Source organism: Sus scrofa, chromosome 4 (assembly GCF_054392235.1).
Source record: "Sus scrofa isolate SSC_HxYL_T2T_F1_AM1 chromosome 4, Sscrofa_HxYL_maternal_Yorkshire_Landrace_v2.0, whole genome shotgun sequence".
Classification (NCBI taxonomy): Eukaryota; Metazoa; Chordata; class Mammalia; order Artiodactyla; family Suidae; genus Sus; species Sus scrofa.
Window position 1 is genome coordinate 99446892 of NC_139386.1, and position 27537 is coordinate 99474428.

Below are 27537 nucleotides of genomic sequence, written 5' to 3' on the forward strand. Positions count from 1 at the left end.
TCTCTCCCTGCCTTCCCAGCTCTTCCAGGCCCCAGCCTTTCCCCATGCTTTCCACTCTCACCAATCCTGGGGGGGCTGGGTGAGGTGGGGTTGGTGGCTGGGATGTATGGTGGTCTCCTTCAGGCCTGTGCCACCCCACGAGCTGCTTGAGGGTCAGAGGCATGTGTTCCTTTTGAGAACTGCTCCCAGCCCCCTGATGCTGGGCCCAAGACAGATGCAGGACTGGTGGGTTGTTGCTATGGCAACCTCCCAGGGTCACCCTGAGGCAGGGATCCCCTCTTGTTCTGGGCCACAGATGCTCCTGGTCCTTTCGCACTTCACATGCTCACAGCAGGTCTAGAAGGGACACCACAGGGTGGGGGTTGGAGGTTAGGGCCCTAAACCCAGGCCACGACAGGTCCCTCCCCTCTGCTTTCATCACTCAGTCCTCTGAGCCACAGAAGCCCCTTGTCACTAATTCTTGGTGAATTGTGTGAGTTCCCTTTCATTCCCTATCTTTCCCTTATGGTTCCTGCCCATCTCTTTGGTAGTCTTTGGCTTCCAGAATAGGCACTGCCCACATAGAAGCAAAGCAGGCCCCTTCTCTGCTCACCTGTTTTCCTTTTTCCTGGGCCAGGTGGAGGTCCAGCCTGGGCCTCTTCAAACTAGACCTGTGGTCTGGGCCCAGAAAACTCAGCCTCCGGTCTCCACCGCTGCCCACCTGTGGGCTGCCTCGTTCCAGGGCTCGGCTTTCTCATCACTGAAGTGAGACTACAGATGCCCCCTCACGGGGTGTGGAGAGGATGGAATGAGTCACCCTAAGACAAATGAAAAGGCTTTTCAAACTGTAGGGTACTCTCAGAAATGTTTAGTTATTTTTATTTCACTTAACCTCTAAGGGGAAGCTGAGGCCTCTGTGAGCTACTGATATGCGAGCAGAGGGTGCTACTTCCCAAACCATGTAGCAGGAGCTGGCAGGGAAAAGTGCAAGTTCCAGAACTGTGCTGGGTGCTGTGGGGACCCCAGTCCTTGCCTCTGGGGCTAACTGGGTTAGTTTAACACCAAGCAGGGTTTGGTTGTCTGTTTATTTGCCGCACCATGGGCATGCAGAAGTTCCCAAGCCAGGGATCAAACCTGCACCACAGCAGTGACCTAAGCCACTGTAGTGACAGCACGGGATTCTTAACCCACTGAGCCACCAGGGAACTCCCAACACCAAGAAGAATTTTTTTTTTTTAATGTTCAGGGCTGTACCTGCAGCATATGGAAGTTCCCAGGCTAGGGGTCGAATTGGAGCTGTAGCAGTGACCTACACCACAGCTCATGGCAACGCTGGATCCTTAATCCACTGAGTGAGGCCAAGGATCAAACCCGAGTCCTCGTGGATACTAGGTTTTTTACCACTGAGCCACGACAAGAACTCCAAGAAGAGTTTAAAAATACTCGCTTGGAGTTCCCATCATGGCGTAGCGGTTAACGAATCCTACTAGGAACCATGAGGTTGCGCGTTCGATCTTTGGCCTTGCTCAGTGGGTTAAGGATCTGGCGTTGCCATGAGCTGTGGTATAGGTCGCAGATGGGGCTTGGATCCTGCGTTGCTGTGGCTGTGGTGTAGGCCGGCTGCTACAGCTCCGACTCGACCCCCAGCCTGGGAACCTCCATATGCCACGGGAAGTGGCCCTAGAAAAGGCAAAAAGACACACACACAAAAATAAAATAAAAAAATAAAAGTACTTGCTTAATGGTGCCAGGGAGGTGAAGAGGAAGGAGGGGCTAGCCTTTGAACTGGACCTTGAAGGATGGTAGAATCTGTGAAGGGGGAGGGGATTTCACCCTGGGCAGAGTTGAGACCTTGGGGGAGGATGGATCAGCCTGGCGATCAGATGGTTAAGTTCACGTTCCTGTAAGGGATCAAATTGTCCTGCAAGCCGAAGGGGGAGTTTTACTCTAGGAAATGGGGAGGCGTGCACAGAGGCATTGAGGGGCAGGGGGCCTGAAGAGGAAAATATGCTGGGTGTGGTGCAGCTGGCAGCTGGAAGGATGGAAAGATGGGAATTGGAGGTAGGTAGGAGGTGTCAGCCAGCAGCTGGAGAGAGGCTGCAGAGGCATGATTTACGGCATTGACTTAGATTGGACTGGCCTTGAATGGGACAAGGACAAGGGAGAGGGAGGAATCAAGGACACATTGAGCTTCCCTGCCCGGTGACAGGTGGATGACTGCATCCTATGCAATGCAATGCCAGGGAAGAAGGAGGAAAGGCTGACTGGTTTTGTAGGGGGCTTGGTGGGAGGTGGGGACGGGGCCGCTGCTGGGCTTGGTTGTGCAGGATCTGGGATCCATCGGGGTAGAGCCAGGCTCCCAGCAGGTCACCACTCTGCTCCACCAAGTTGCAGGTCCCCACCTCCCAGTCCTTCCCGCCCCACCCCCGCTGCCACCCCCAATTCCTTTCCAGGGCAGGGCACCTCTGGAAAAATTCTTCCCCCTCAGTACGCTTGCCTTTACTGGGCTGGAGGGGAGGCACCCGGCAGAGGAGAGTGGCTCGGGTTATCACTGGGTGGCGGGTGGAAAGGTCATCCCTGAGGCCCTTTCCAAAGTCAAAGGGACAGGCCATCAGGCGGGGCGGGACAGGCAGAAGCCTGAGGCCACGTGGTATGAGAGGGAGGTGTCAGATGCCCCCTTTGGAAGCTCTTTGGTCCATGGGCCAAACAGACCCTCTGGAAATACTTGTTCAGTTGGAATGAGGCCTTGGGCCCTTGTAGAGGCAGCTTCAAAGGGAGGGATCAGTGTGGGAACCTCAACACAAGACCGACAGAGAAACAGGCCATCCTTCCCCTCATCTCTGAGGGCCACAAACCTTCGGAGACGCTCACTACCTTTTTTTTTTTTTTTTTTTTTTTTTCTTTTTTGGGCCCCACCCTCAGCATATGGAGGTTCTCAGGCTACTATGGGTCAAACTGGAGCTGTAGTGCCAGCCTATGCCACATCCACAGCCACAGCCATGCGGGATCCAAGCCATGTCTGTGACCTACACCACAGCTCACAACAACACCAGATCCTTAACCCACTGAGTGAGGCCAGGGATTGAACCCGCAACCTCATGGTTCCTAGTTGGATTCGTTTCCGCTGTGCCAGGATGGGAACTCTTTCACTATTTTTTTTTTTTTTTTAAAGGCCACACCAGCAGTGTATGGAAGTTCTCGGGCCAGGGACTGAACCTGTGTCTCTGCAGCAACCCAAGCCCTAGCCATCAGATCCTTAACCCACTGTGTCACAGTGGAAACTCCTCTACCTTTTATCTCACTGAGATATAGACCTTAAAGAAAGTAAGACTCTCAATCTCCTCTTTAATACAGATGAAGAACTCAGAGAGAGAGAGGGGAGGTGACTTGCCTAGGGTCCTATCATAGCTGGATAGTGACAGTGGAGGAAGACTGGCCCCCAGGCAGCCCTCAGGACACCAGTGGGCATTTGAAAGTCTGGTACTGCTGCTCCCCTCACCCACCCCGCAGCTGGTCCAAGCTCCCATCTGTGGGTCTCTTTTTTGTTGTTGTTTTTTAGGGCTCCACCCACAGCATATGAAGGTTCCCAGGCTAGGAGTTCAATCAGAGCTACAGCCACCGGCCCACACCACAGCCACAGCAACACCAGATCCGATCTGAGCCTGCATCTGCGACCCACAGCACAGCCCACAGCAATGCTGGATCCTTAACCCACTGAGAAAGGCCAGGGATCGAACCTGCAACCTCATGGTTCCTAGTTGGATTCGTTTCTGCTGAGCCACGATGGGAACTCCCGCCTGTGGGTCTCTTTAGCCAACTCTTCCTCCCCGGGGCTGTGTGTTGTCTACTTCAGCTACTTGGGGCACCTGACCTTGGAGGCATGTCCTCTCTGGCCACCAGCTGCCACCTGATTGGCCCCACCTTGTGGGTAGGAGAAGGCCAGCCTTGGAAGGAAGACCACAGGAGCATTGGTCCCATCTCTTTTATTTTTCAGAGGTAGAAACTCAGGCCTAGAGAGGGAAGTGACTTGTCCAGGTCCCCACGCTTGCTAGGGACAGAGTGGAGACCAGAGGCCAGGGCTGCTGACCCCTAAGAGTCTCCCGTTTCTCCTGCCTCCCCTCTTCTCTCTGGCTCTTCACGCTGGGAATTTAGGCTCTCGAGTGAGTCTGGAGGGGCGGCTTGCAGCAAGACAGGTCTTCCTCTGCTGCCCCTGAGCAGGGACTTCAGTCACGCCTCCTTCTGCAGAGATGCCTGGTGGTGGCCCTGCCAAGGACTGCGCTGGGAGGGACAGAGGGGCCTCCAGGAGCTGCCCTGGAACCAGAGCCTCTGAGTGTGGGGTCCTGAGGTCTCAGCCGTGAGGATACCCACAGAGGGCCCTTATGGCCTTAGGAGTGAAGCTGCTGTCCTCCCCAACCCTCCCCAAAAGAGCCTCTGTTCATCCGCTCATTCATTTCAACATCAATCACTTCCAGAGCACTCACCCTGTGCCTGACCCTGGGCTGGTACCATTTGATATTCTTTCCAGCGGCCTGGTGAGTGTCTCGTTCAGAGCTGGGGGGAGAAACACGGAGATGGAGTGGCCATTCCCTGCTCAGGCTGGGCCTGCCAGTCCAGGAAGCCGCCCTGGCCTGGAAAATGCTGGCTTTGGAGCCACACCGACCTGGTGCCAGCCCTTAGAGCTCCTGACTTCGAGGCCTGTCTCTTAATCTCTTTTTGAAAATAAACATCAACCTTTATCACTAAGATTGTTAAAAAGCTGTAAGACGAAATCAATAAATCAGGTTTTAATAGGAGTTGAAGTGGGTTCATGCCCCAGCACCAAGTTTCCATTCTCAACAAAATAACCTAATGGAAAAAAAAAAAAAAAAAAAAGCTGTGTCTTAAAATCATGACTCTATTTAAAAAAAATATCTAAAAAAAAAATCTCTGGGGAATTCCCTGGTGGTTTGGTGGTTAAATCAGCACTTTCACTGCTATGGCCTGGGTTCAATCCCTGGTCTGGGGATTGAGATTCTGCTGATGCAGTGGCCAACAAAACAAAAGAAAACACCCCCCCCCCCCAAAACCCTGTTATCTCACTGTATTCAAGATTTAGAGGTAGCCACCATCGTTGGGGACACTAGTTACATTTTTGGAGCCTATTTCTTTTGAAAATGGGAGGATCCTTACTTTGCCTATGTCTTCATGATTGCTATTATTATTTAGCGTCAATCAGAATTTTATTCTTTTTTAAGGCTAATATTCCATGGTAAGTAAATATCACATCTGTATATTCATTCAGCTGTTGATGGACATGTGAATTGTTTTCATCTTTTGACTATTCTAACTAGTGCTGCTATGAACATGAGTTCTATGTCTGCCTGAGACCTACATTCAAATCTCTTGGATATATACCCAGAAGTGAAATTGCTCATCATGTGATCATTCTATGTTCAATTTACTTTTTCCATAGCTCTTTGTCTACATTATGGATGTGATGAAATGAGAGTGTGATGTTAAAAGTATTCACAGACTGTGGTAGATGCTCTTTGAATGCTAGAGGCACATCTTTCTGTATATATATATTTTTGTTTGTTTGTTTGTTTGCCATTTCTACGGGCCGCTCCCTCAGCATATGGAGGTTCCCAGGCTAGGGGTCTAATTGGAGCTGTAGCCACCGGCCTACACCACAGCCACAGCAACGTGGGATCCGAGGTGCGTCTGCAACCTATACCACGGCTCACGGCAACACCGGATCCTTAACCCACTGAGCAAGGCCAGGTATCGAACCCGCAACCTCATGGTTCCTAGTTGGACTCGCTAACCACTGAGCCACGACAGGAAATCCTCTTTCTATATATTAATTTACAGATTGTTCAGATTTTATCTTGGCTGCACCATAACTCATTGAATTGTGTCACAGAAGGTGATATCTCTGCCTTATAATGATGGAAATAATTTGTGGACCAAGCACTGAGCAGGAGAATTCAGCTTTCCATTGGTCTGCAGTGGGGGGTGTGTGTGCACTGTCTGATGGGAGCTTGGATGTCCCCCAGCATCACCTTAAGCCAGCAGCCTGTCACCTCCAGGGACATCTCCTGCGTGTGGCACTTCTTTTTTTTTTTTTTTTTTTTTGTCTTTTTAGGGCCACACCGTCAGCATATGGAGGTTCCCTGTCTAAGGGTCCAATCGTAGCTACGGCTGCCGGCCTACACCACAGCCACAGCAACTCAGGATCCAAGCTGTGTCTGCGACCTACGCCACAGCTCACATCAATGCCAGATCCTTAACCCACTTGAACGAGGCCAGGGATCAAACCTGCATGCTCATGATGCTAGTCAGCTTCGTTTCCTCTGAGCCATGATGGGAACTCCAGTGTCAGGTTCTTAACCTGCTAAACCACAACAGGAACTCCTGTTCCAGTTTAAAGCTGTCTTGAAATTGCCTGTCTCCCACGAGAATAAATGCTCTTTGATAGGAGGCTCTGTTTGGTTTACTCTAGTGGTACCCGGCACATTTTAGACATTTAAATACATGCTGAGGAGTCCCCATCATGGCTCAGCAGTAATGAACCTGACTAGTATCCATGAGGACGTGGGTTTGATCCCTGGCGTCGCTCAGTGGGTTAAGGATCTAGTCTTGCCATGCCATGAGCTGTGGTGTAGGCTGGTGGCTACATCTCTGATTCGACCCCTAGCCTGGGAACTTCCATATGTCACTGGTGCAGCCTTAAAAAGACAAAAAAAAAAAAAAAAAGCTGGAGTTCCCGTCGTGGCGCAGTGGTTAACGAATCTGACTAGGAACCATGAGGTTGCGGGTTCGGTCCCTGCCCTTGCTCAGTGGGTTAACGATCCGGCGTTGCCGTGAGCTGTGGTGTAGGTTGCAGACACGGCTCGGATCCCGAGTTGCGGTGGCTCTGGCGTAGGCCGGTGGCTACAGCTCCGATTCAACCCCTAGCCTGGGAACCTCCATATGCCGCGGGAGCGGCCCAAGAAATAGCAACAACAACAGCAAAAGACAAAAAGACAAAAGACAAAAAAAAAAAAAAGCTGAATAAATGAATGAATGAGGAGTTCCCATCGTGGCGTAGTGGTTAATGAATCCGACTAGGAACCACGAGGTTGTGGGTTCGATCCCTGGCCTTGCTCAGTGGGTTAAGGATCCAGTATTGCCGTGAGCTGTGGTGTGGGTCGCAGACGAGTCTTGGATCCCACGTTGCTGTGGCTCTGGCGTAGGCCGGTGGCTACGGCTCCGATTCAACTCCTAGCCTGGGAACCTCCATAGGCTACGGGTGCGGCCCTAGAAAAGGCAAAAAGACAAAAAAAAAAAAAAAAAAGAATGAATGAATAAAAAGAATGAATGTGTGGGCTTTCAGCTTCTCAAAAACTCAGACTTCCCCTCTTTTCTCTCCCTGTCATACCACTTCCTCAGAGCCCCCACACCATTCTGTCCCACGCCTACCATGCTCCGTCACCCTGGAAGCAGTGGTCATAAAACACACAAGGACTGAGTCACAAGTCACCTTGACAATGACAACACTGGTAGAGGGGTCAGCTGGACAACAACCATGGGAAGATAAACTGGTGATGTCACTGAGCCAGGGTGGCATCCAGTTCCACTGTGGGACAGGCTTGTCTGGGAAGGGCAGACCTTGGTACCCCCTGCTCAGGACTCCCTCTGCCTGGGTAGGGTTGGAGGGGCACTGACCAAGCCCGGGTCTCCCTCTTTAGGCTCTGCAGGGCTGTAAGAGCTGGTCCCCTGCCGACTCATCCTGTTTCTGGGTGTGTTAATACAGCAATCAGGCTTCCTTCACATGCGCCTTCCTTCCAAGCTGTCCTCTGGGTCAAATTATTATTTATTATTTATTTATTGCCAGGCCCGCAGTGTGCAGAAGTTCCCAGGCCAAGGACTGAACCCCTGCCACAGCAGCGACCTAGCTACAGCAGTGACAACACTGGATCCTTAACCTGTTAGGCCACCAGGGAACTCCAAAAAGCTCTCTTTAGATGGTCTGCCCCTTTAGTGAGGGGTGACTCTCAGACATAACTGTGTTCTGAGTTCTGGGGGTACCTCTCTGTTGTCCGAGGCCAGCACTGGCTTCCTCGAGTGTCATCTTCCAGAAGAACAGGCAGCAGTGTCTGGTAGCTCTGGCTTCCATTGTCAGTCCCCAGGAACTCTGGCCACTCCCTTCCCAGGTTGGTCTGCTCCTGTCGGACACTCCTGCTCCTTCCCCCTTCCTGCCTCACCATCAGCAGCATCCCAGCCTTTGGACCGGCCTGTTCTACCCTCAAAATAGTGCCTCATAGTTGTGCAGCCCTGTATGGTTTAGGAAAGCTTTCCACATATACTTTGTGTGTGTGTGTGTGTGTCTTTTTGCCTTTTCTAGGGCTGCTCCTGAGGCACATGGAGGTTCCCAGGCTAGGGGTCCAATCGGAGCTGTAGCCACCGGCCTACGCCAGAGCCACAGCAACGCGGGATCCAAGCCAAGTCTGTGACCTACACCACAGCTCACCGCAATGCTGGATTCTTAACCCACTCAGGAAGGCCAGGGATCGAACGCGCAGCCTCATGGTTCCTAGTTGGATTCGTTAGCCACTGAGCCACGATGGGAACTCCCCACGTATACTCGTTTATTTGATGTTCCCTTTGGTTTTGGAGGGAAGGAAGAGCAGATGTTATATACTAGACAGTCTCACGGGCTGGTGGTGGTCCTGGGATGCAAGCACTGCTCTGGGGAACTTGAGCAAATGACCTTGGAGGGTAGGGTGGGAGGGTGTGTGAATTTGCAGGACGAGTGGTTTCTGGTGATGACAAGGCCCAGAGTGTGTCCATGGGAGCCAGTGTCTCAGGAGGAGAGGAAGAAAAAGACTTTGGGCAACTGAGGCCAAGGCTTTGCGTTGCCAGGGTGTTGGATGGGGGGTGATCATGTTGATAGCAAAGTCACTGAGAACGACGATGGGAACTAGGTTGGCAAAGATGATAAGAAGCCAGTGGCTGAGTCTCAGTACCCGAGAATGACTGCCAGGACTGGTAGTCCTCAACGTGGAAGGGGGAGAAAGGGGAGCTTAGCCAGGTAGTAGGAGTCTTAGAGGAGCCAGGGTTTCCCAAGAAGAAGGGCAATGGTCTGGAAGCTGAAATGTGGTTGGGAAGGGACAACGCCACGGACAGCAAGTTCGTGTATGCTGAGGTCTGAGGGCTGGGGGAGAATAAAAGGCCTAAAAAGCAGGGGACAGCAAGGTTCAATTGAGGCAGGGTTCAGGAGGGAACTCCTCAGAAGAGGTTGGGGATGCTTTCTTTTCTTTCTTTTTCTTTTTTTCTTTTTGTATTTTTAGGGCCATACCTGCGGCATATAGGAGTTCCCAGGCTTGGGGTTGAATCAGAGCTTACGCCACAGCCACAGCCACTCCAGATCTGAGCCACATCTGTGACCTACACCACAGCTCATGGCAACGCCAGATCCTTAACCCCCTGCGCGAGGCCAGGAATTGAACCTGCGTCCTCATGGATGTTAGATTCGTTTCTGCTGAGCCACGATGGGAACTCCATGGGGGATGTTTTCTGATCACTGGGAATTCCAGGGAGCTTCATTCTAGGAGGAGTGGGGGTAAGTGGCAAGGGTGTGGTTGGTTCCGGTGAAGGAAGTTCTGACTTCTTAGGAGTGGCTCAGGAAAGCAGGAGTGTGTGAGTGCACTTAATCCTTTGCAGTCTCTGCTGGCAGTGGTAGGGTTGGTGCTTGCAGTGGAGTCCCAAATAAATGCTTATTGAAGGTGGGAAATCTGATCCTGTGTTGGATTATAAACTAAAATCACACAATGCTCAGCATCAATGACAACTCCATATTTGGACGGCACTTGAGAATATCCAAAGCTTTTTTTTTTTCCTTTTTTCTTTTTAGGGCTGCACCCGAGGCATATGGAGGTTCCCAGGCTAGGGGTCGAATTGGAGCTATAACTGCCAGCCAACACCACAGCCACAGCAACACAGGATCTGAGCCACATCTGCGACCTACACCACAGCTCACGACAACAACGGAGCCTTAACCCACTGAGGGAGGCCAGGGATCGAATGCACAACCTCATGGTTCCTAGTCAGATTCATCTCTGCTGAGCCACGACGGGAACTCTCCAAAGCATTTTCATTGTTTTTTAGCATGTGTTGTCCTCATTTCCTTCTTATTGCAACCCAGCGAGGTGTGCATTATCAATGATGAACTCAGAGTGACTTGCTGACGGTCACGTTCCCGCTAAGAGTCAAAGCTGGGATTACAACTCCCCTCTAGCTGCCCTCTAAATTCCCAGATGAGTGTACTGCTTTCAGAGTTGTTTACAAGAAAAAAAAGACCTTCCCAAAGTCCAATCTTTGTGTATCTGACCATTGATCATTCAATGTCCACAGCTTCTCCTGTGCCATGTTTTCAATATTCAGTGAATTAATGGTTTCTCTCAAAGAAGGTCTTTCCATCTCATTTCTCTGCACATGACCTTATAGCTTGTAAGATGGAGGCAGTAATGGGTCGCAGGCCCTGTGTTGACAAGCTCAGAGAACTACCGGACAGCTGTGACAGAGCCAGAGCTAAAGAAACTCCACTTGCAGGAGTTCACCTTGTGGCTCAGCGGAAACGAATCCGACTAGTATCCATGAGGCCACGATTCCTGGCCTCGCTCAGTGGGTTAAGGATCTGGCGTTGCCACGAGCTGCGGTGTAGGTCGCAGACCCAGCATTGCTGGGGATGTGGTGTAGGCAGGTAGCTACAGCTCTGCTTCCACTCCTAGCCTGGGAACTTCCATATGCCCCGGTGCGGCTCTAAAAAGCAAAATAATTAAATACATAAAACAAAAAAAGAAATTCTGATTGCTTAACGGGCTGGCTGTCAACCGCTGGGAGCAGAGGCAGGACTGGGAATTCAGGGAAGGGACAGATCAGCATCCCTTATTTTTCCCCCTAGAACTCCTGGCTGAGAGCTGGACTCCACATAAAACTAGGTAATTTCCAGAAGTGGCTTCAAAGCCCCCTTTTAACTTATTCTATAGTCATTCCAAGCTCTGTGGATTCCGAAAATCTTTGGAGTGAAGGATGCGGCTAGAAAAGCGATGAGAATTTTCTCGCGGGCCTTAAAGGGTCGAACACATCGACCCCTCCGGTTTTCAAACCGGCTTAACAATAAAATCAGGTCTTTTGACTAAGTCCCACCCCCAGCATGACGTCACCAGACACACCTCTCGAGTCCTCGCCAGGTTTCGTCTCCAGAAACACCCATTTTCACTGTGGGGCATATAAGGATTGGCTTTACACGTACATTAAAATGCACAGATAAAAAGGCAGTTTTGAAAACGTCTGCAATATGAACACGTTTATTCTTTTTTTTCACAATTTTTTAGGACGGTGTGGAAGACAGCGTGAGGGTCACTTCGGACATTTTAAGATGTCACTCCTCCTCGGAGGAAAATAGTCGCGTCCAATTCCCGCCCCCTCACGTGTCACGAGCGTCAGCTCAGAAGGCGAGGCCGTGACGTTAGAGTCTGGGCGGGTTGGACTGTTCCAAATGAGTTCTGGCAGGGGAGCTTCTTTAGGGGAGAAAGCTGCCCAGGGACTTAACCTTCTTTCTCTCCACAGTCCATTTATGTAGGCTTTAGTGTAAAGGCACAGAAGCACTTGTGCAGGTTGACCATCCTCTCCACGGCCATGGAGAAGACGGGCGGGCGGAACCCCCTTCTTGTTGCCGCTCCATCCAGTGGCCGCGTCCATTCTGTGCCGGGTGGCTCGATTTAAGGGGTAAGGGTTCAGGATCCGCTGTAGGGATCGCAAAGCGTAGCGGCCCCATGGCACCCCTGGGAAGCGTCCCGCGGTTGGTGCTGCTTTTCAGCGGGAAGAGGAAATCCGGGAAGGACTTCGTGACCGAGGCGCTGCAGAGCAGGTGTCCGTGGGGCCGGGACGGAGGAGGACCGGGGAGATCCCCAGTCACGTGACACGAGGGGTGTGTTTGGGTGTGATAGAGTGTACTTTGCGTAGGGGGTCCTCATGTTGCTGGGCAGGGGGAGCCCTGGGCGGCGAGAGGTGCAGGATTGTCACCATCACGTTGAAGAGAATCTACACACAGCCCTCCTCAAAGAACCAGGGGCCCACCTCTCCAGAAGCTGTAAGCTGTTAGGTCTCTCCAAGAAGCATAAAGAAGTTATAAAAAAGGCACTTTTTATAAACCACTCCCAGTCTTCCAGACAGTGTTGCCAGGTAACTGTTACAGATGAGGAAATTGAGTCACAAATAAAGGAATTTTCTCAGCCCACACCCCAGTGTGTCTGACTCCAAAGACAAATCTTTGCCCCACAATCACCTAGGACCTGGGGTTTATTTGAGCCTTTATTGTGTGCCAAATACTGTATGGATATATAATTTAATTCTCAAAATTTCTTTGTTAGGTACTGTGTGGTCTTATTCGTCAGTATCTCCGTTTCACAAATGAAGAAACCCACACTCTGAAAAGTTAAAAAACAAAACAAAACAAAACAGGAGTTCCCGTTGTGGCACAGCGGTTAACGAATCTGACTAGGAACCATGAGGCTGCGCGTTCGATCCCTGGCCTCGCTCAGTGGGTTAAGGATCTGGTGTTGCTGTGAGCTGTGGTGTAGGTCACAGAGGAGGCTCGGATCTCCTGTTGCTGTGGCTGTGGCGTAGGCTGGCAGCTACAGCTCCGATTAGACCCCTAGCCTCCATGTACTGTGGGAGCAGCCCAAGAAATGGCAAAAAAACAAACAAGCAAGCAAACCCCAAAACCCAGACCCAGACTTGCCAGGAGCACAAAGTAATTGGCAGATCCAGGACTCAAATTCAGCTTTAGTCTAGCTCCAAGGAATGAATTCCTTCTGCTTTATCCCACTGCTTCTCCAGATAATACCTTTTGCTCAGGTTTTCTCTCCAAGTAAGATGTTCGGTGTGGGAGCACTTTTGCTGAGATGCGGCCCTGGAGAGCACAGAAGCCAGGTCCTCTTGAGGGCCAGTGTGGTGGGGGTACCAGGAGGTTGCTTTGGGGCACCATGGGGGTTCTAAGAGGTTGTGGAAAAGCCCAGGGCAGAGTTTGCCACCTGAATCGTTCACCACTAAGTGTCTGCCACTTTCTCCTAAGTTTTGTTTCTCTTCACCCCCAAACACAGAAATCAAATAGTGGTCAGAAGCACAGGCTCTGGAATTAGACTGCTGGGATTCAAATCCTGACTCACCACTTATTGGAGTGTGATCTTGCACAAGTTTCTTATGAACTGTGTGCCTCAGTTTTGCCATCTGTAAAATGGAGTCAGTAATAGGGTTAAATGAGATAATGTACATGAAGGGCTTGGAATAATTCTTGGCACTTAGTTGAGACACAGGACCTAAATCCTGGCTTTTTAAAAAAGTTTTTACTTTTTTAATGTTTTTTTTTGTCTTTTTAGGGCCGCACCCATGGCATATGGAGGTTCCCAGCTAGGGGTCAAATCGGAGCTACAGTTGCCAGCCAACACCACAGCCACAGCTGTGCTGGGTCCGAGCCATGTCTGTGATCTACACCACAGCTCATGGCAATGCTCGATCCTTAACCCGCTGAGGGAGACCAGGGATCAAACTTGCGTCCTCATGGATCCTAGCTGGGTTCGTTAACTAACGGGAATTCCTATTTTTATTTTACCAATATTGGCCTTGTTACTTGCAGTGGAGCTTTGGGCGAGTCAGTTTTCCTCACTCAACCTCAGTTTTCTCATCTGAAACATGGAAGTAAGAACACCTGTCTCGCCATGTCAGTGTTTAAGGAAATCTGTGAGCATCTTGAGGTCAGAGCAGGAATCATGATATCTTATTCGCATTTGGATCCAAATGTAGTACCCAACCAGTGGTTGAGCAAATTGCACAACTGAATGAATGAGTTATTTATGTGTAGTGACCAAGTCAGTTGAGACCAAGATACCCCTGGCCGTGAGGTTACAGGTGCAGGGAAACCTAATCCAGCCAGAATATTGCCAGGCATGGATGTTCATACTGTTAATTATAATTTAACTTGTTTTACCTGTTAGGGCTCTTTCCCATTTGAGTTTCATGGTAACCCAGTAGGAGACAGAATAGAAGCTGTTATACCCATTTGACAGGTGAGGAAGTCAGGGAAACAGACCTGTTGAAGTTGTCTAGATACCAGTAGCAGAAATGGGGCTCCAGGGAGTTCCTGTTTCGGCGCAGCGGAAGTGAATCTGACTAGGAGCCATGAGGATGCAGGTTTGATCCCTGGTCTCCCTCAGTGGGTTAAGGACCCGGTATTGCTGTGAGCTGTGGTGTGGATCGTAGACACAGCTTGGATCCGGAGTTGCTGTGGCTGTGGTGTAGGCCAGCAGCTGTAGCTCTGATTGGATCCCTAGCCTGGGAACTTCCATATGCCACGGGTGCGGCCCTAAAAAGGCAAAAAAAAAAAAAAAAAAAAAGTAGAAATGGGGTTCCATTCCTCTGGACCTCTCTTCTGGGGCTAGAAGCTCTAAGTTAACGGGTTCTGATCTCCCTGTCTCATAGGCTCGGAGCTGATGTCTGTGCCATCCTCCGGCTCTCGGGCCCACTCAAGGAGCAGTATGCTCAGGTAGGTGGTGGCTCTGCGACATCCACTGGGTTGGAGGGAGCTGGTTCCTGGGCTCTGGTTGCTGTGCTGGTATTTGAGTCACTAGCAGGGTGGCAGGTAGCTTTCTGCTTTCTATAGGTAGACCTTTTGGAGGGCATTTTCAGCTTAAGTTTCTTTCCAGCTGGTCTTACTCACTTTAGGCCACCTCCCTAGGGTGTGTTCAGGAAAGTATGTCCAGAAACGGCTGTAGCGGCTGTAGCGTAGTTCCCATTGTGGCTCAGTGGTAATGAACCTGACTAGTATCCATGAGGACGTGCGCTTGATCCCTGGCCTTGCTCACTGGGTTAAGGATCTGGCGTTGACGTGAGCTGTGGTGTAGGTCGCAGATGTGGCTTAGATTCCGTGTGGCTGTGGCTATGGCCAGCAGCTACAGCTCCGATTTGACCCCTAGCCTGGGAACCTCCATATGCCACGGGTGTGGCCCTAAAAAGACAAAAGACTAAAAAAAAAAGGCTGTAGATACAGGTTGGCAGCTCTAATGCTCTATTATTAGTAAGGGTATGTTCCCTTACTCAAAAAATATAGCACACATCACTCCCCCTTCCCCACCCCCCGCCGAGCCCCCTACCCAGAGCTGGCCTGCTACAACCCTTGGAATTCTCTCCTTAGAAATTTTTTTTTTGTTTTCTTTTCTAAGGCTGCACCCTCGGCACTTGGAGGTTCCCAGGCTAGGGGATGAACTGGAGATGTAGCTGCTGGCGTACACCACAGCCACAGCAATGCTAGATCTGAGCCACATCTGCAACCTACACCACAGCTCACGGCAACGCCGGATCCTTAACCCACTGAGCGAGGCCAGGGAGTGAACCCTCAACCTCATGGTTCCTAGTTGGATTCGTTAACCACTGAGCCACGACAGGAACTCCTCTCCTTAGAAATTGAATCACAGGAGTTAAGATACATTAAGTGAAAAAAAGCAAGATGCGAAACAGTGTGTAGAGAATGCTATATTTGTACAAAAATGGGCCACATTGTGACTCTTTGCTCAGGTATTCAACCACTCAGCATGTATTTATGGGGTGTCTGCCTTATGGGGTGCATTCAGCCCTGTTCCAGATGCTTGGAATGTGTAAAAGCCATGAGAGACAGTACCACTGGTTGCCTCCAGGAAGGGGCGCTATGCGGCTGGGAACAGAGAAGGGAGAGAGATTTTTCACTGTACATGATGAATAGCTTTTGAATTTTGAGCCATGTAGATTAAAAAAAAAAAAAAAAAAAAAGGATTGTAAAAAATAAACAGAAACTCGCAGAACCTTAGACTTCAGAAAGGGAACCTGGAGGGTGAGATTCGCTTCCTACACAGTGAAGAACTTGCTCTTGGCTGACATGTCTGTCCTTGACCTTGAGGTGCACCTTTCCAGGGGCCTGTGCTCCTGGCACTTTAGTCAGGTGACTGGGGTCTGGTGTTCTGGGTCCACACAAAACGAATCTGTCACCTCCTTCCACGTGACAGCTCCATCTCCATGGGAAGTGTTCTCCTGAGCCATTGGGTCTTCTTCCACCAGCTCAGCAGACTCATTCCTAGGAGAGCAGCCTGAGGGATCCTGGGGGCTAAGAAATTCGGTGGTTTTTTTTTTGTGTGTGTGTGGTTTTTTTTTTTTTTTTTTGTCTTTTTTGTCTTTTTAGGGCCGCCCCTGTAGCACATGGAGGTTCCCAGTCGGGGGGTCGAACCAGAGCTGTAGATGCCTGCCTACACCACAGCCACAGAAACACTGGATCTGAATTGAGTCTGTGACCTACACCATAGCTCGTGGCATTGCCAGATCCTTAACCCACTGAGTGAGACCAGGGATCAAACCTAATCCTCATGAATACTAGTTGGGTTCCTTAAGCACTGAGCCACAATGGGAACTCCCAATGGTTAAAAAAATTTTTTTTTTTCTTTTTTGACTCTCCTGTAGCATATGGAGTTCCTGGGCCAGGGATCAGATCTGAGCCGCAGTTGCAACCTAGGCCTGCAGCTGCTGCAACGCTGGATCCTTTAAGTCACTGTGCCCGGCTAGTGATGGAACCCGTGTCCTAGTGCTGCAGAGATGCCACCAATCCTGATTCCCACAGTGGGAACTCCTCAAATGTTTATTTATTTACTTTTTGGTGGGAACTTTTCCCAAATGAAATTGAATGCAGAAATGCCTTGTATCCAGTAGATAGGTAGGGAGCAGCTCTGGAGCTGGGGGGTACTCAGCTTTCCCCAGTGGGGCCTGGGCGCTTCCAGACTCCAGGGCTCAGAGGAACCATTTGAAAACCACTGATCTACTTCCAAACATCCAGACCAATGAGCCAAGCTAGAGGGTGGGTGGGCAGGAGTTGGCATTTCTAAAACCTCAGTAGGAGGAGTTCCTGCTGCGGCACAACAGGATTGGCATTTCTGCAGCACAGGATGCAGGCTTGAGCTCCAGCCTGGCACAGTGGGTTAAGAGATCCCGTGTTGCCACAGCTGCGGCATAGGTTGCAGCTGTGGCTCGGATCTGATCCCTGACCCGGCAGCTACATGTGCCACGGAGAGGCCAAAAAAAAATAGAAAAGAAATACATAAATATAACCCTAGTAGGAGACTGATAGGCCAGCCTGTCCCTGCTGTTTTATGTCCAGCATCACTTCGTCCCTTACGCCCATTAAAAAACAAATTCCAAATGAAATGTTAATGCATCGATTTCTTAAATGGCAGTAGGGGATATAATTGCCAAGCAGACCATAATGCTCCTGGTGGTCAGTCTTCCTCTGTGGTAAAGAGTACATGGGGAGTTCCCGTCATGGCTCAGCGGTTGATGGACCTGGCCAGCATCCATGAGGTTGAGGGTTCGATCCCTGGCCTCGCTCAGTGGGTTAAGGATCCAGTGTTGCTGTGAGCTGTGGTGTAGGTCGCAGACGTGGCTCGGATACCATGTTGCTGTGGCTCTGGTGTAGGCTGGCAGCTACAGCTCTGATTGGACCCCTAGCCTGGGAACCTCCATATGCCGTGGGTGTGCCCCTAAAAAAAAGACAACAACAAAAAAAATACATGGGAAGCTAGTTTATAAACAGGAGGTGGCCGCAAGCCTTAACTTTGGAACAGAGTGCACATAGGTGGTTTGACTGGCAGGGCCATGCCCCCCCTGCTCCCCAAGTTTGCACAGCAAGAAGCGGAGTCTTTGGGGAGAGGATCTTGCTCCAGTGAGTTCCTAGGGAGCTGAAAACTGAACCACGTGACATTTTTCAAACTCCCTCCCATCCTGAGGCCCTCTGAATGAACCCTCCTGCTTGTCTTTGCCTCTGGAGAAGGGAAGGCCGGGTCTGGAAGCAGCTCCCCAGGGTGCTCAGAGTAGCAGCTCCCCAGGGTGCTCAGAGTAGCCCCTCCTACCCCAGGGTCCAGGAGTGCCCCGAGCCAAATGTAGTGATGCTGGTTCAGCAAAGGTGCCAGGAATTGGGGGATGAGGGAGGAGATGAGGGCGAGGGGAGAGACACAGGGAAGCCACGTCTCCTGGGCTTTGGGATGGGGACAGGCAATGCCAGAAGGGGTAGTGGAAGGACATGGAAGGCGCTGTTTTCAGAGTTTCCACTTCAGTGGAAGGCTAAGCCTGTGCCCAAGGGAGGCCAGCTAATTTCAGGATTAGTGTTTAAGCCAGAAATAATTGGGAAGGTAAAAGTGTCGCAAAAGAGAAAACTGTATCACACACTTAGAGACAAACGGAAACAACTTCTGGATTATCCATCTGCCAGTGTTTGGGATTTCTTAGCTTCTCGGGCCCTTTCCCATGCAGATCTCTGTCCCAAGGGCCCCCTCATGAGTCCTTGCTTCAGCCTTCAGGAAGGGCGGTGAGGGGAGGGACGGCCCTTCCTCTGTTGTAGGGGGGACCGGTGAGGTTGAGAGGCTGGTGGCATAACCACAATGACGTGCTTTGGGCAGGAGCATGGCTTGGACTTCCAGAGACTCCTGGACGCCAGCACCTACAAGGAGTCCTATCGGAAGGACATGATCCGCTGGGGCCAGGAGAAGCGCCAGGCTGACCCAGGTTTCTTCTGCAGGAAGATCGTGGAGGGCGTCTCCCAGCCCATCTGGGTAAGTGGGCTCTATGGCAGCATTAAGAAAATCAGGAGTGGAGTTCCCTGGTGGCTCAGCAGGTTAAGGATCGGCATTGTCGCTGTGTCATGGGTTCCATCCTTAGCCCTGGATCTTATGCATGTCTTGGGCGTGACTGAGGAGGAAAAAAAAAAAAAAAAAGAAAGAAAGAAAGAAAAATCTGCTTCCCCAGCCCTCTGCCTCTCTCCAGATATATGTCAGATGCGTTCATTTCTCCCCACTGTCCCCTCCCTGGTCCAGGCCCTGCCGTCTCTCCCCTGGATGGTTGTAGTAGCCCCTGCACTGGTTCCCACCTCAGCTCTTTTCCCTTACGATCCACTCACCACACAGCCCCCGGAGTGACCTTTTTTAATTATTATTATTTTTATTTTTTGTCTTTTTCTCTTTTTAGGGCCGCACCCACGACATATGGAGGTTCCTAGGCTAGGGGTCTAATTGGAGCTGTAGCCGCTGGCCCACACCACAGCCACAGCAATTTGGAATTCAAGTCCCGCCTGTGACCTACACCATAGCTCACGGCAATGCCTGATCCCCAACCCACTGGGCGAGGCCAGGGATCAAACCTATGTCCTCATGGATGCTAGTCAGATTTGTTTCCGAGGAGCTACGACGGGAACTCCACCCTTCTCCTTTCTCAATTGTTCTCGTGTCCAGCAGTATCTTCTTGTGCCAGGCCTGGTTCCAGGTGATCTGGGGATGCATCACTTAAGAATCTGATGAAGGAGTTCACGTTGTGTCTCAGTGGTTAACGAATCCGACTAGGAACCATGAGGTTGCGGGTTCGATCCCTGGCCTTGCTCAGTGGGTTAAGGATCCAGCGTTGCGATGAGCTGTGGTGTAGGTTGCAGACGTGGCTCGGATCCCACGTTGCTGTGGCTGTGGTATAAGCTGACAGCTACAGCTCTGATTCGACCCCTAGCCTGGGAACCTCCATATGCTGCTAGAGTGGCCCCAGAAAATGGCAAAAAGACAAAAAAAAAAAAAAAAAAAAAAAAGAATCTGATGAAATCCCTGCCCTCAGGGTACTTATAGCATAGCTGGGGGTTCAAGGGAGTTAGCCCCTAAATAAGTACGGAATGTGTCAGGTGGAGATGAACACTAAAGGGCGAAATAAAGCAGGCCGAGGCTATGAGGAGAGCGGGTTGCTACTATATTAAGGGTATCAGGGGCGTTCCCGCTGTGGCACAGAGGGTTAATGGTCTGGTCTGTCTCTGTGGAGACGCTGGTTTGATCCTCAGCCCAGCGCAATAGGTTAAGTAAGGATCCAGTGTTGCTGCAGCTGTGGTGTAGTCGCAGCTGTGGCTCAGATTTGATTCCGTGGCCTGGGAAGTTCCAGAGGCCACGGGTGTCACTGAAAAAGAAAAACAGTAGGGTATCAGGGAAGGCCTCAGTGGTGTCATGACATTTGAGCAGGACCTGAAGGAAGTAAAACAGTGATCGAAATGGGTTTTTTGTGGGTGTGGGGTGAGTGCCAGGAGGTGAGGTCAAATCGTGCAGGAAGAGCCCGGAGTGCTCTCTGAATGAGATGGGGACTCTCGGGAGGGTTTGGGGGCAGAGGAGAGGCTGGTTATCTGGTCTAAGTTTCAAAAGGCTGTCCTTGGGAGTTCCTGTTGTGGTGCAGCAGAAACGAATCCAACTAGCATCCATGAGGTTGCGGATTTGATCCCTGGCCTCGCTCAGCGGGTTAAGGATCTGGCTTTGCTGTGAGCTGTGGTGTAGGTCGTAGACATGGCTTGGATCCCTCGTTGCTGTGGCTGTGGCATAGGCTGGTGGCTACAGCTCTGATTTGACCCCTGGCCTGGGAACCTCCATATGCCGCAGGTGTGGCCCTAAAAGGACAAAAGAAAAAAAAAAAAAGTACGATACCAAACACCTACTGTGTGCTGGATTCATTTCCACTGCACCACCATGGGAACTCCTCGTAGTTGTTTGATGATTGGGTGAATGAACATGTTGGCGGCACAGACAAGGACAGCTGGCCTTTTTTTTCCACTGATTCATTTGTTCATTGAACATAGAGTCTTGCGAGCTCCTTGTGTGTCCAACAGTGCTAAGGGCCAGGGGTAGAGCAGTGAGTGAAACACAGGCCTCCCCCTCCTGGAGCTGACTCTGCAGAGGGCAGATTAGACAATAAGCAGACAAATCACTAGTGATAGTTTCTCGAATACATAGTGCTCAGAGAAGAATAAACAGAATCATGAGGGACAGGAAGGGAGCTAGGGTGGTAGGGACAATCTCTCCGAGGAGGTGATGTTTGCACAGAAACCTCGATGAAGCATGGGAGCCTACCTCGTGATTATCCAGGCAGAGGGAGTAGCACGTGCAAAGGCCCTGAGGATGTTTAAGAAACAGCAAGGATGTCAGTTGGCTGCAGCCGAATGAATGAAGGGAAGATGATGGGAAATAGGCACCAGATCTTAGAGGGCCTTGCAATTTGGGGCAAGAGCTTTGGATTTTATTAGATTGATGGGAAGCCTTTGAGAGGTTTAGGGCAGGGACATGAATCATATTTCCTTTTTTTGTTGTTGTTGTTGGTTGCACCCACAGCATACGAAAATTCCCGGGCCAGGGATCCAGTCTGAGCCGTAGCTGTGACCTCTGCCACAGCCGTGGCAACTCTGGATCCTTAACCCACTGTGCTGGGCTGGGGATCGAAACTTTGCTGCCACAGAGACGATGCCGGGTCCTTAACCCGCTGCACCATAGCAGGAACTCCCACATTTATGTTTTAAAAGGTGCAGGGGGAGGGACTGATTAGACTATCTTTGTTTCTGGCCTCAGTTTGCTCATCTGTAAAATGAGTGTGTTGGACCGGCTGAGCTGATCTCAGAGCCTAAGGCCTCTTCTTCAGCTTCAGCGACCGACACAGCCGTAGAAGACAGCATGGGCAGAACAGGCTGTGGGCTGCAGCAATCCAGGGGGGCTGCCTGGAGGGAGGAGGGGATATCTGTCCCCGTTGGTTGGGTGATTATAGGGACCGCGGCTACCCTTGCTTGGGTTCTCTGGTCCTCGCTTCTACATATTCAGAGTGAGTCAGGGTCTTCTCCTCATTCCCCCTCTCCCCTCCCAGTGCCCTGCCTGCTGCTCCTTGCAGCGTGTCCTGTTGGTCACGTGACCGTGTCCTTTCCCTGCAGCTGGTGAGTGACACTCGGAGACTGTCTGACATCCAGTGGTTTCAGGAGACCTATGGGGCTGTGACGCAGACGGTCCGAGTGGTGGCCACGGAGCAGAGCCGCCAGCAGCGGGGCTGGGTGTTCATACCAGGTGAGCCGCTCACAACCTCTGCCTCACAGCTCAGCCTGCAGGCCTGCCACCTCCGCTCAGGACCAGGCCACCCACTCCCCCTGTGCTCTTGGTCTTCTGTCATCTCCCTGGCAGGCTGTGGGGAGTGAGCGAGAGGTTAGAAAGAGGGGTCTGGGGCTCAGGAGTGCCTCCAGATTAAAAAGTGGAGTGGAGGAGTTCCCACTATGGTGCAGCGGGAATGAACCCAACCCATGAGGACGCAGGTTCCATCCCTGGCCTTGCTCAGTGGGTTAAGGATCTGGCGTTGCCACAAGCTAAGGCATAGGTCGAGGATGTGGCTTGGATCCTGTGTGGCCGTGGCTGTGGCTTTTGGCGTAGGCCGGCAGCTGTAGCTCAGATTCGACCCACAGCCTGGGAGCTTCCATATGCGACAGGTGTGGCCTAAAAAAAAAAAAAGGAAATAAAGAAAGGGCCAAGTGAAATAAACATGTAGTCAGTTGTTTAAAAAGAAAGAAAAAAAAGGAAAACAGTTGACCCCACCAGTGTGACATAAAATAAAAACAAAATGGTCATGTGGGTTGTCTGTGGTTTGTGATGGCACTGGCAAGTGAAGAATTAAATCAGCGGGCCCCTCTGGAGGCACAGGTGTCTGTGGCCTGCCAACCCTGCTCTCCCTGGTGTTTCAGGGGGCAGGGAGGTGCCTCTGGGGTGAGTGGAGCTAGGCTCTGCAGGGGTGGAGGGGGGTTCAGGAGAGGGCGGCTCCGGGCGGGGCTCGTTGGGAGGGCTGGGGCCTGATCTCGCCGGGCCTTCTCCGCAGGGGTGGATGATGCTGAGTCAGAGTGTGGCCTGGACGACTTCGGGGCCTTCGATTGGGTCATCGAGAACCACGGAGATGAGCAGCACCTGGAGGAGCAGTTGGGGCACCTGATAGAATTTGTTCACTCCAGGCTTTAGCTGGCATGTTCTAGGAGTGTGTCGGGGGCTGCCGGGGTAAAGGGGCGCTGACTGTGCTGGACATAGGGTCACTGATGCTGGCGGAGGTCGAGGAGCAGACAGAGGGCCTGGGTCTGGTGTCTGGGTGCTGTCAGGCATCAGACAGGTTAGGAACTCACCGGGGACCTCATTTCTTTATGGAAAGGACAGCCCTACCTCTTTAGAGGGAGACTTAAAGAGCGAGGGGGTTGGGGGTGAGTTGGCTGTGCTTAAAACTGAAGCATCACCATCTCTATGGGTACCAGGCCTGTCAGCCAGCAGCGGCCTTGCTTCCCTGACCGGATGCTCTCAGCCCCTTGTTCTGTGCAAGAGCCCAGGGCTCCCCAGTGTATAAGCTAATAAACCTCCTTGGAGCACCTGCTCAGAGCTGGCCGTCTCTCATTTCCTAGACGCCAACCCAGCCTGTGTGGGCTCTCCGTGGGGCTTGTGCTGGTGGCTGTGGCTTCCTGCTCTGTCTCCCATCTGGCCTGGACCATATCCTGCAGAGATATGGTCGGGGCCACGCAGGTAACAGGCCTTTGTGGGTCTGAGGCAGGATTGGAGTCTGAGGGTCTCGTCTCCTGGGATGGCCCCAGGAGAGGCTCAGTGTTCCACAGAAAGTGCCACCAGCAAGTACCCAGAGGGACCAGAGCTCGATGGTGCCTGATAACCATGGTGTGGCCCTTGGTGAGTCACTGTGAGCTTCCTGAGCCTCTGCTTTCCCATAGAAGGCCTTGGACTTGACCCCTTTTATTTATATAGCCTTAAAACAATTTCTGAATTTCTATTCTGTTCTATTCTATTCTATTCATCTTTTTAGGGCCATACCCGAGGCATATGGAGGTTCCCAGGCTAGGGGTCCAATCAGAACTGTAGCTGCCAGCCTCCATCACAGCCACAGCAGTGCCTGATCCTTAACACACACTGCGTGAGGCCAGGGATCGAACTTGCATCCTCATGGATCCTAGTCAGATTCGTTTCCACTGAGCCACGACAGGAACTCTGATGTCTGAATTTCTTCCAGATTCTTTGTAGCCACCCTGTGAAATATGTGAGGAGGGTATTTTCCTGTGCATTTAGCAGATGCCAAAGACCCAGAGAAGTGAAACAACCTTCCCAAGGTAGAGGGTTATAAGAGTCGGTGCTCCAACCAGATCATAGGCCACCTGTCTCCTGCCAGCGCCCCTTGCCCATGAGCCTGTGGGGTACGTGCAAAGTCCCATGGCTGCTGACCATCCTCAGGCCTAGCCTGAGCCTGCCAACTCCCTGGCCCTGGCTTCATTCTCCTCCCACAAATTCTGTCAGTTCTCACCAATAAGCGGATGGCCACAGAAATTCCATCAGTTGCACTGTGGCCCAAACTGAACCCTACACGTTCCTCCCTGGATCGCGTCTTCCCGATACTGGTCCCCTGGCTCTTCTGTGAACCAGGACAGTAAGCTTGACTGTCGTCATCGTCGTTGTCATTGTCATTGTTGGCTCCTTTGTGTCCCCTGACCACCCCACCCCCACCCCCTGCTAATTGGTCACCAGGTTCTGTTAACTTGTCTTCCCTCTGGGTTTCTCACTGGAAGGTAAACTCCCTGATGGTTGGGGCTACATCTGTCTTGCAGTTGTAGCCCTGCCTCCCACAGCTGTCAGCCCACGGTGGGCATTCAGAACGTGAATGTGATTGGAGTTCCCGTTGTGGCTCAGTGGGTTAAGAATCCAGCTAGTGGAGTTCCCGTCGTGGCTCAGTGGTTAATGCATCCGACTAGGAACCATGAGGTTTCAGGTTCGATCCTTGCCCTTGCTCAGTGGGTGGAGGATCTGACATTGCCATGAGCTGTGGTGTAGGTTGCAGACATGGCTCGGATCCCATGTTGCTGTGGCTCTGGTGTAGGCTGGTGGATATGGCTCTGATTCGACCCCTAGCCTGGGAACCTCCATATGCCGTGGGAGCGGCCCCAGAAAAGACAAAAAGACAAAAAAAAAAAAAAAAAAAAAAAAAAGGAATTCAGCTAGTATCCATGAGGCTCTAGGAGCTTCTAACCAGCGCCTCTGCATTTCTCCCAACTCCTGGCCCCGGGCACCGACCATCTTACTCTTAATTTCTATGAGTTCAGTTTTTTTAGATTCCACATATAAGTGAGATCATACCGTATTTGGCTTTCTCTGACTTATTTTTCTTGGCATCATATCCTCAAGGTCCATCCATGCTGTGGCCAAAGGGAGGGTTTCCCTCTTTTTTGACTGAATAATATTCCATCGTGTGTGTGTGTGTATCACCCTTGCGTGATCCGTTCATCCATTGATGGACAGTTGGGTTGTTTCCATGTCTTGGCTGTGGTGAATGATGCCACAGTGAACGTGGGGGTGCAGACACCTCCTTGAGATCGTGATTTCCTTTCCTTCAGTGCGATTGCTGGATGATGCTGGTCGTTGTTAAGTTTAAACATCAAGGAGGCAGGGATGAAGCAGAGAAGGGGAGGTGCGGCTGGTGGCTCTCATCTGTCCCTGGTAGCAGTGCTGACTTGGTTCCTCGATCTGGCTATTTGGACGAGTCACAGGGTGTGACTTGGGAAGCTAGCAGGTCCACCCTGCACCCTTTCACAGGCTGGCACTGATACTGCTCAGCATGGGAAGTCCCAGTGGCTAACCGGAGTCACTTCTTCTGGACTTGAAGCTTCTCCACACTTTAAAAAAAACCTGATATTTTTCTAAATATCAAAATCAGGAGTCCCCGTCGTGGCGCAGCAGAAACAAATCTGACTAGGATCCATGAGGATGTGGGTTCGATCCCTGGCCTTGCTCAATGGGTTAAGGATCTGGTGTTGCCGTGAGCTGTGGTGTAGGCTGGCAGCTACACCTCTGATTCGACCCCTAGCCTGTGAGCATCTATATGCCGAGGGTGGGGCCCAAAAACGCAAAAAAAAAAAAAAAAAAAAAATCAATAATAACGTTGGCTTTTGATACCCTATGTTACAAAGAGAGCTTTCACTGCTTTTATTTTAAGACATTCTCCCTACCCTGCTAGGCTTTGCTAACTTTGTCTTTGGTTGTGATCTCAGAGTATTGCTCTTAAGGCATTTTTTTTAGTATTATGTGTATGTTTTTTTTTTTTTTTTAATAATGATTTGTAGCACTAACTCTCTTAAAACTTTTATTATTCCACTTCTAAACTGCTGAGTTGAGGTAAAATTGGCAAGTATTCACTGCACGTATTTAAAGTATACACTGCACGTATTTAAAGTATACACTGCACGTATTTAATAAGTTTTGACATTTGTGCATACCCATGAAAGCATCATCACCCTCACAATGGCCACATCCCTCCCTGCAAAGCTTCCCTGACCCCCCCACCTTCATCCTGAGCCAACCTCTGATTTGCTTTCTTTTCTTTTCTTTTTTTTTTTTTTTTTTTCTGTCTTTTTGCTATTTCTTTGGGCCGCTCCCGCGGCACATGGAGGTTCCCAGGCTAGGGGTCGAATCGGAGCTGTAGCCACCGGCCTATGCCAGAGCCACAGCAACGCGGGATCCGAGCCGCGTCTGCAACCTACACCACAGCTCATGGCAACGCCGGATCGTTAACCCACTGAGCAAGGGCAGGGACCGAACCTGCAACCTCATGGTTCCTAGTCGGATTCGTTAACCACTGCGCTACGACAGGAACTCCTGATTTGCTTTCTTTTCTTCTTCTCCTGTTTTTTTTAATGGTTTTTATTACTGCCATTAGAATTGGTTTACAGTGTTCTGTCAATTTTCTGCTGTATGGCAAAGTGACCCAGTCTCTCTCTCTCTCTCTCTCTCTCTCTCTCACACACACACACACACACATACACTCTTCTCACATTATCCTCCATCATGCTTCATTACAAGTGACTAGATATAGTACCCAGTGCTGTGCAGCAGGATCTCATTGCTTATCCATTCCGAAGGCAATAGTTTGCATCTGTTAACCCCAGATTCCCAGTCCATCCTCCGGACTCCCCCCGCCCCCCCGCCACCTTCTTGGCAACCACAAGTCTATTCTCCAAGTCCATGAGTTTCTTTTCTGTGGAGAGGTTCATCTGTGCCATATATTAGACTCCAGACATAAGCGATATCATGTGGTATTTGTCTTTTTCTTTCTGACTTACTTCACTTAGTATGAGAGTCTCTAGTTCCATCCATGTTGCTGCAAATGGCATCATTTTGTTCTTTTTTATGCCTGAATAGTATTCCATTGTGTATATGTACCACATCTTCTTAATCCATTCATCTGTCCGATGGTCTTTTAGGTTGTTTCCATGTCTTGGGTATTGTGAATAGTGCTGCAGTGAACATATGGGTGCATGTGTCTTTTTCAAGGAAAGTTTTGTCTGGATATATGCCCAAGAGTGGGATTACTAGGTAGTTCTATATTTAGTCTGCTGAGGAGATTTGCTTTCTATTTCTATCAATTAGTGTGCATTTTCAGTACTTTTATTTAAATGAATCATATAGTACATATTCCTTTTTTTAACATTTCTTTTACTCAGCATAATTGTTTTGAGGTCCATCTATATTATTACAGGTTCATGTTAGTAGTTCATTTGTCTTTATTGCTGGTGTCTGGTATGAATATACTACCATTGTCTTCCATTCACCTGTTGATGAACATTTGGCTTGTTTTCCGGTGTTTGGATCTGACAGATAGAGCAACCTGAACATTTATACG

General features: G+C 50.6%; 1 protein-coding gene across 2 annotated transcripts in view; it reads left to right on the forward strand.

The window, feature by feature from the left end:
- Positions 1–11699: 11699 nt before the first annotated feature.
- PMVK (phosphomevalonate kinase) overlaps positions 11700–27537 on the forward strand; it is a 57810-nt gene continuing 41972 nt past the window's right edge. Inside the window, exons 1-5 of one of the 2 annotated variants that reach the window (NM_001168416.1) lie at positions 11700–11872; positions 14482–14545; positions 18471–18623; positions 21779–21908; positions 22705–23246. In NM_001168416.1, coding sequence (NP_001161888.1) covers positions 11778–11872; positions 14482–14545; positions 18471–18623; positions 21779–21908; positions 22705–22841 — 579 coding nt within the window. In that variant the 5' untranslated portion in view covers positions 11700–11777 and the 3' untranslated portion in view covers positions 22842–23246. Of the gene's footprint in view, positions 11873–14481; positions 14546–18470; positions 18624–21778; positions 21909–22704; positions 23247–27537 lie in introns of those variants that run through there. The other variant, XR_014842722.1, reaches the window with a different exon arrangement.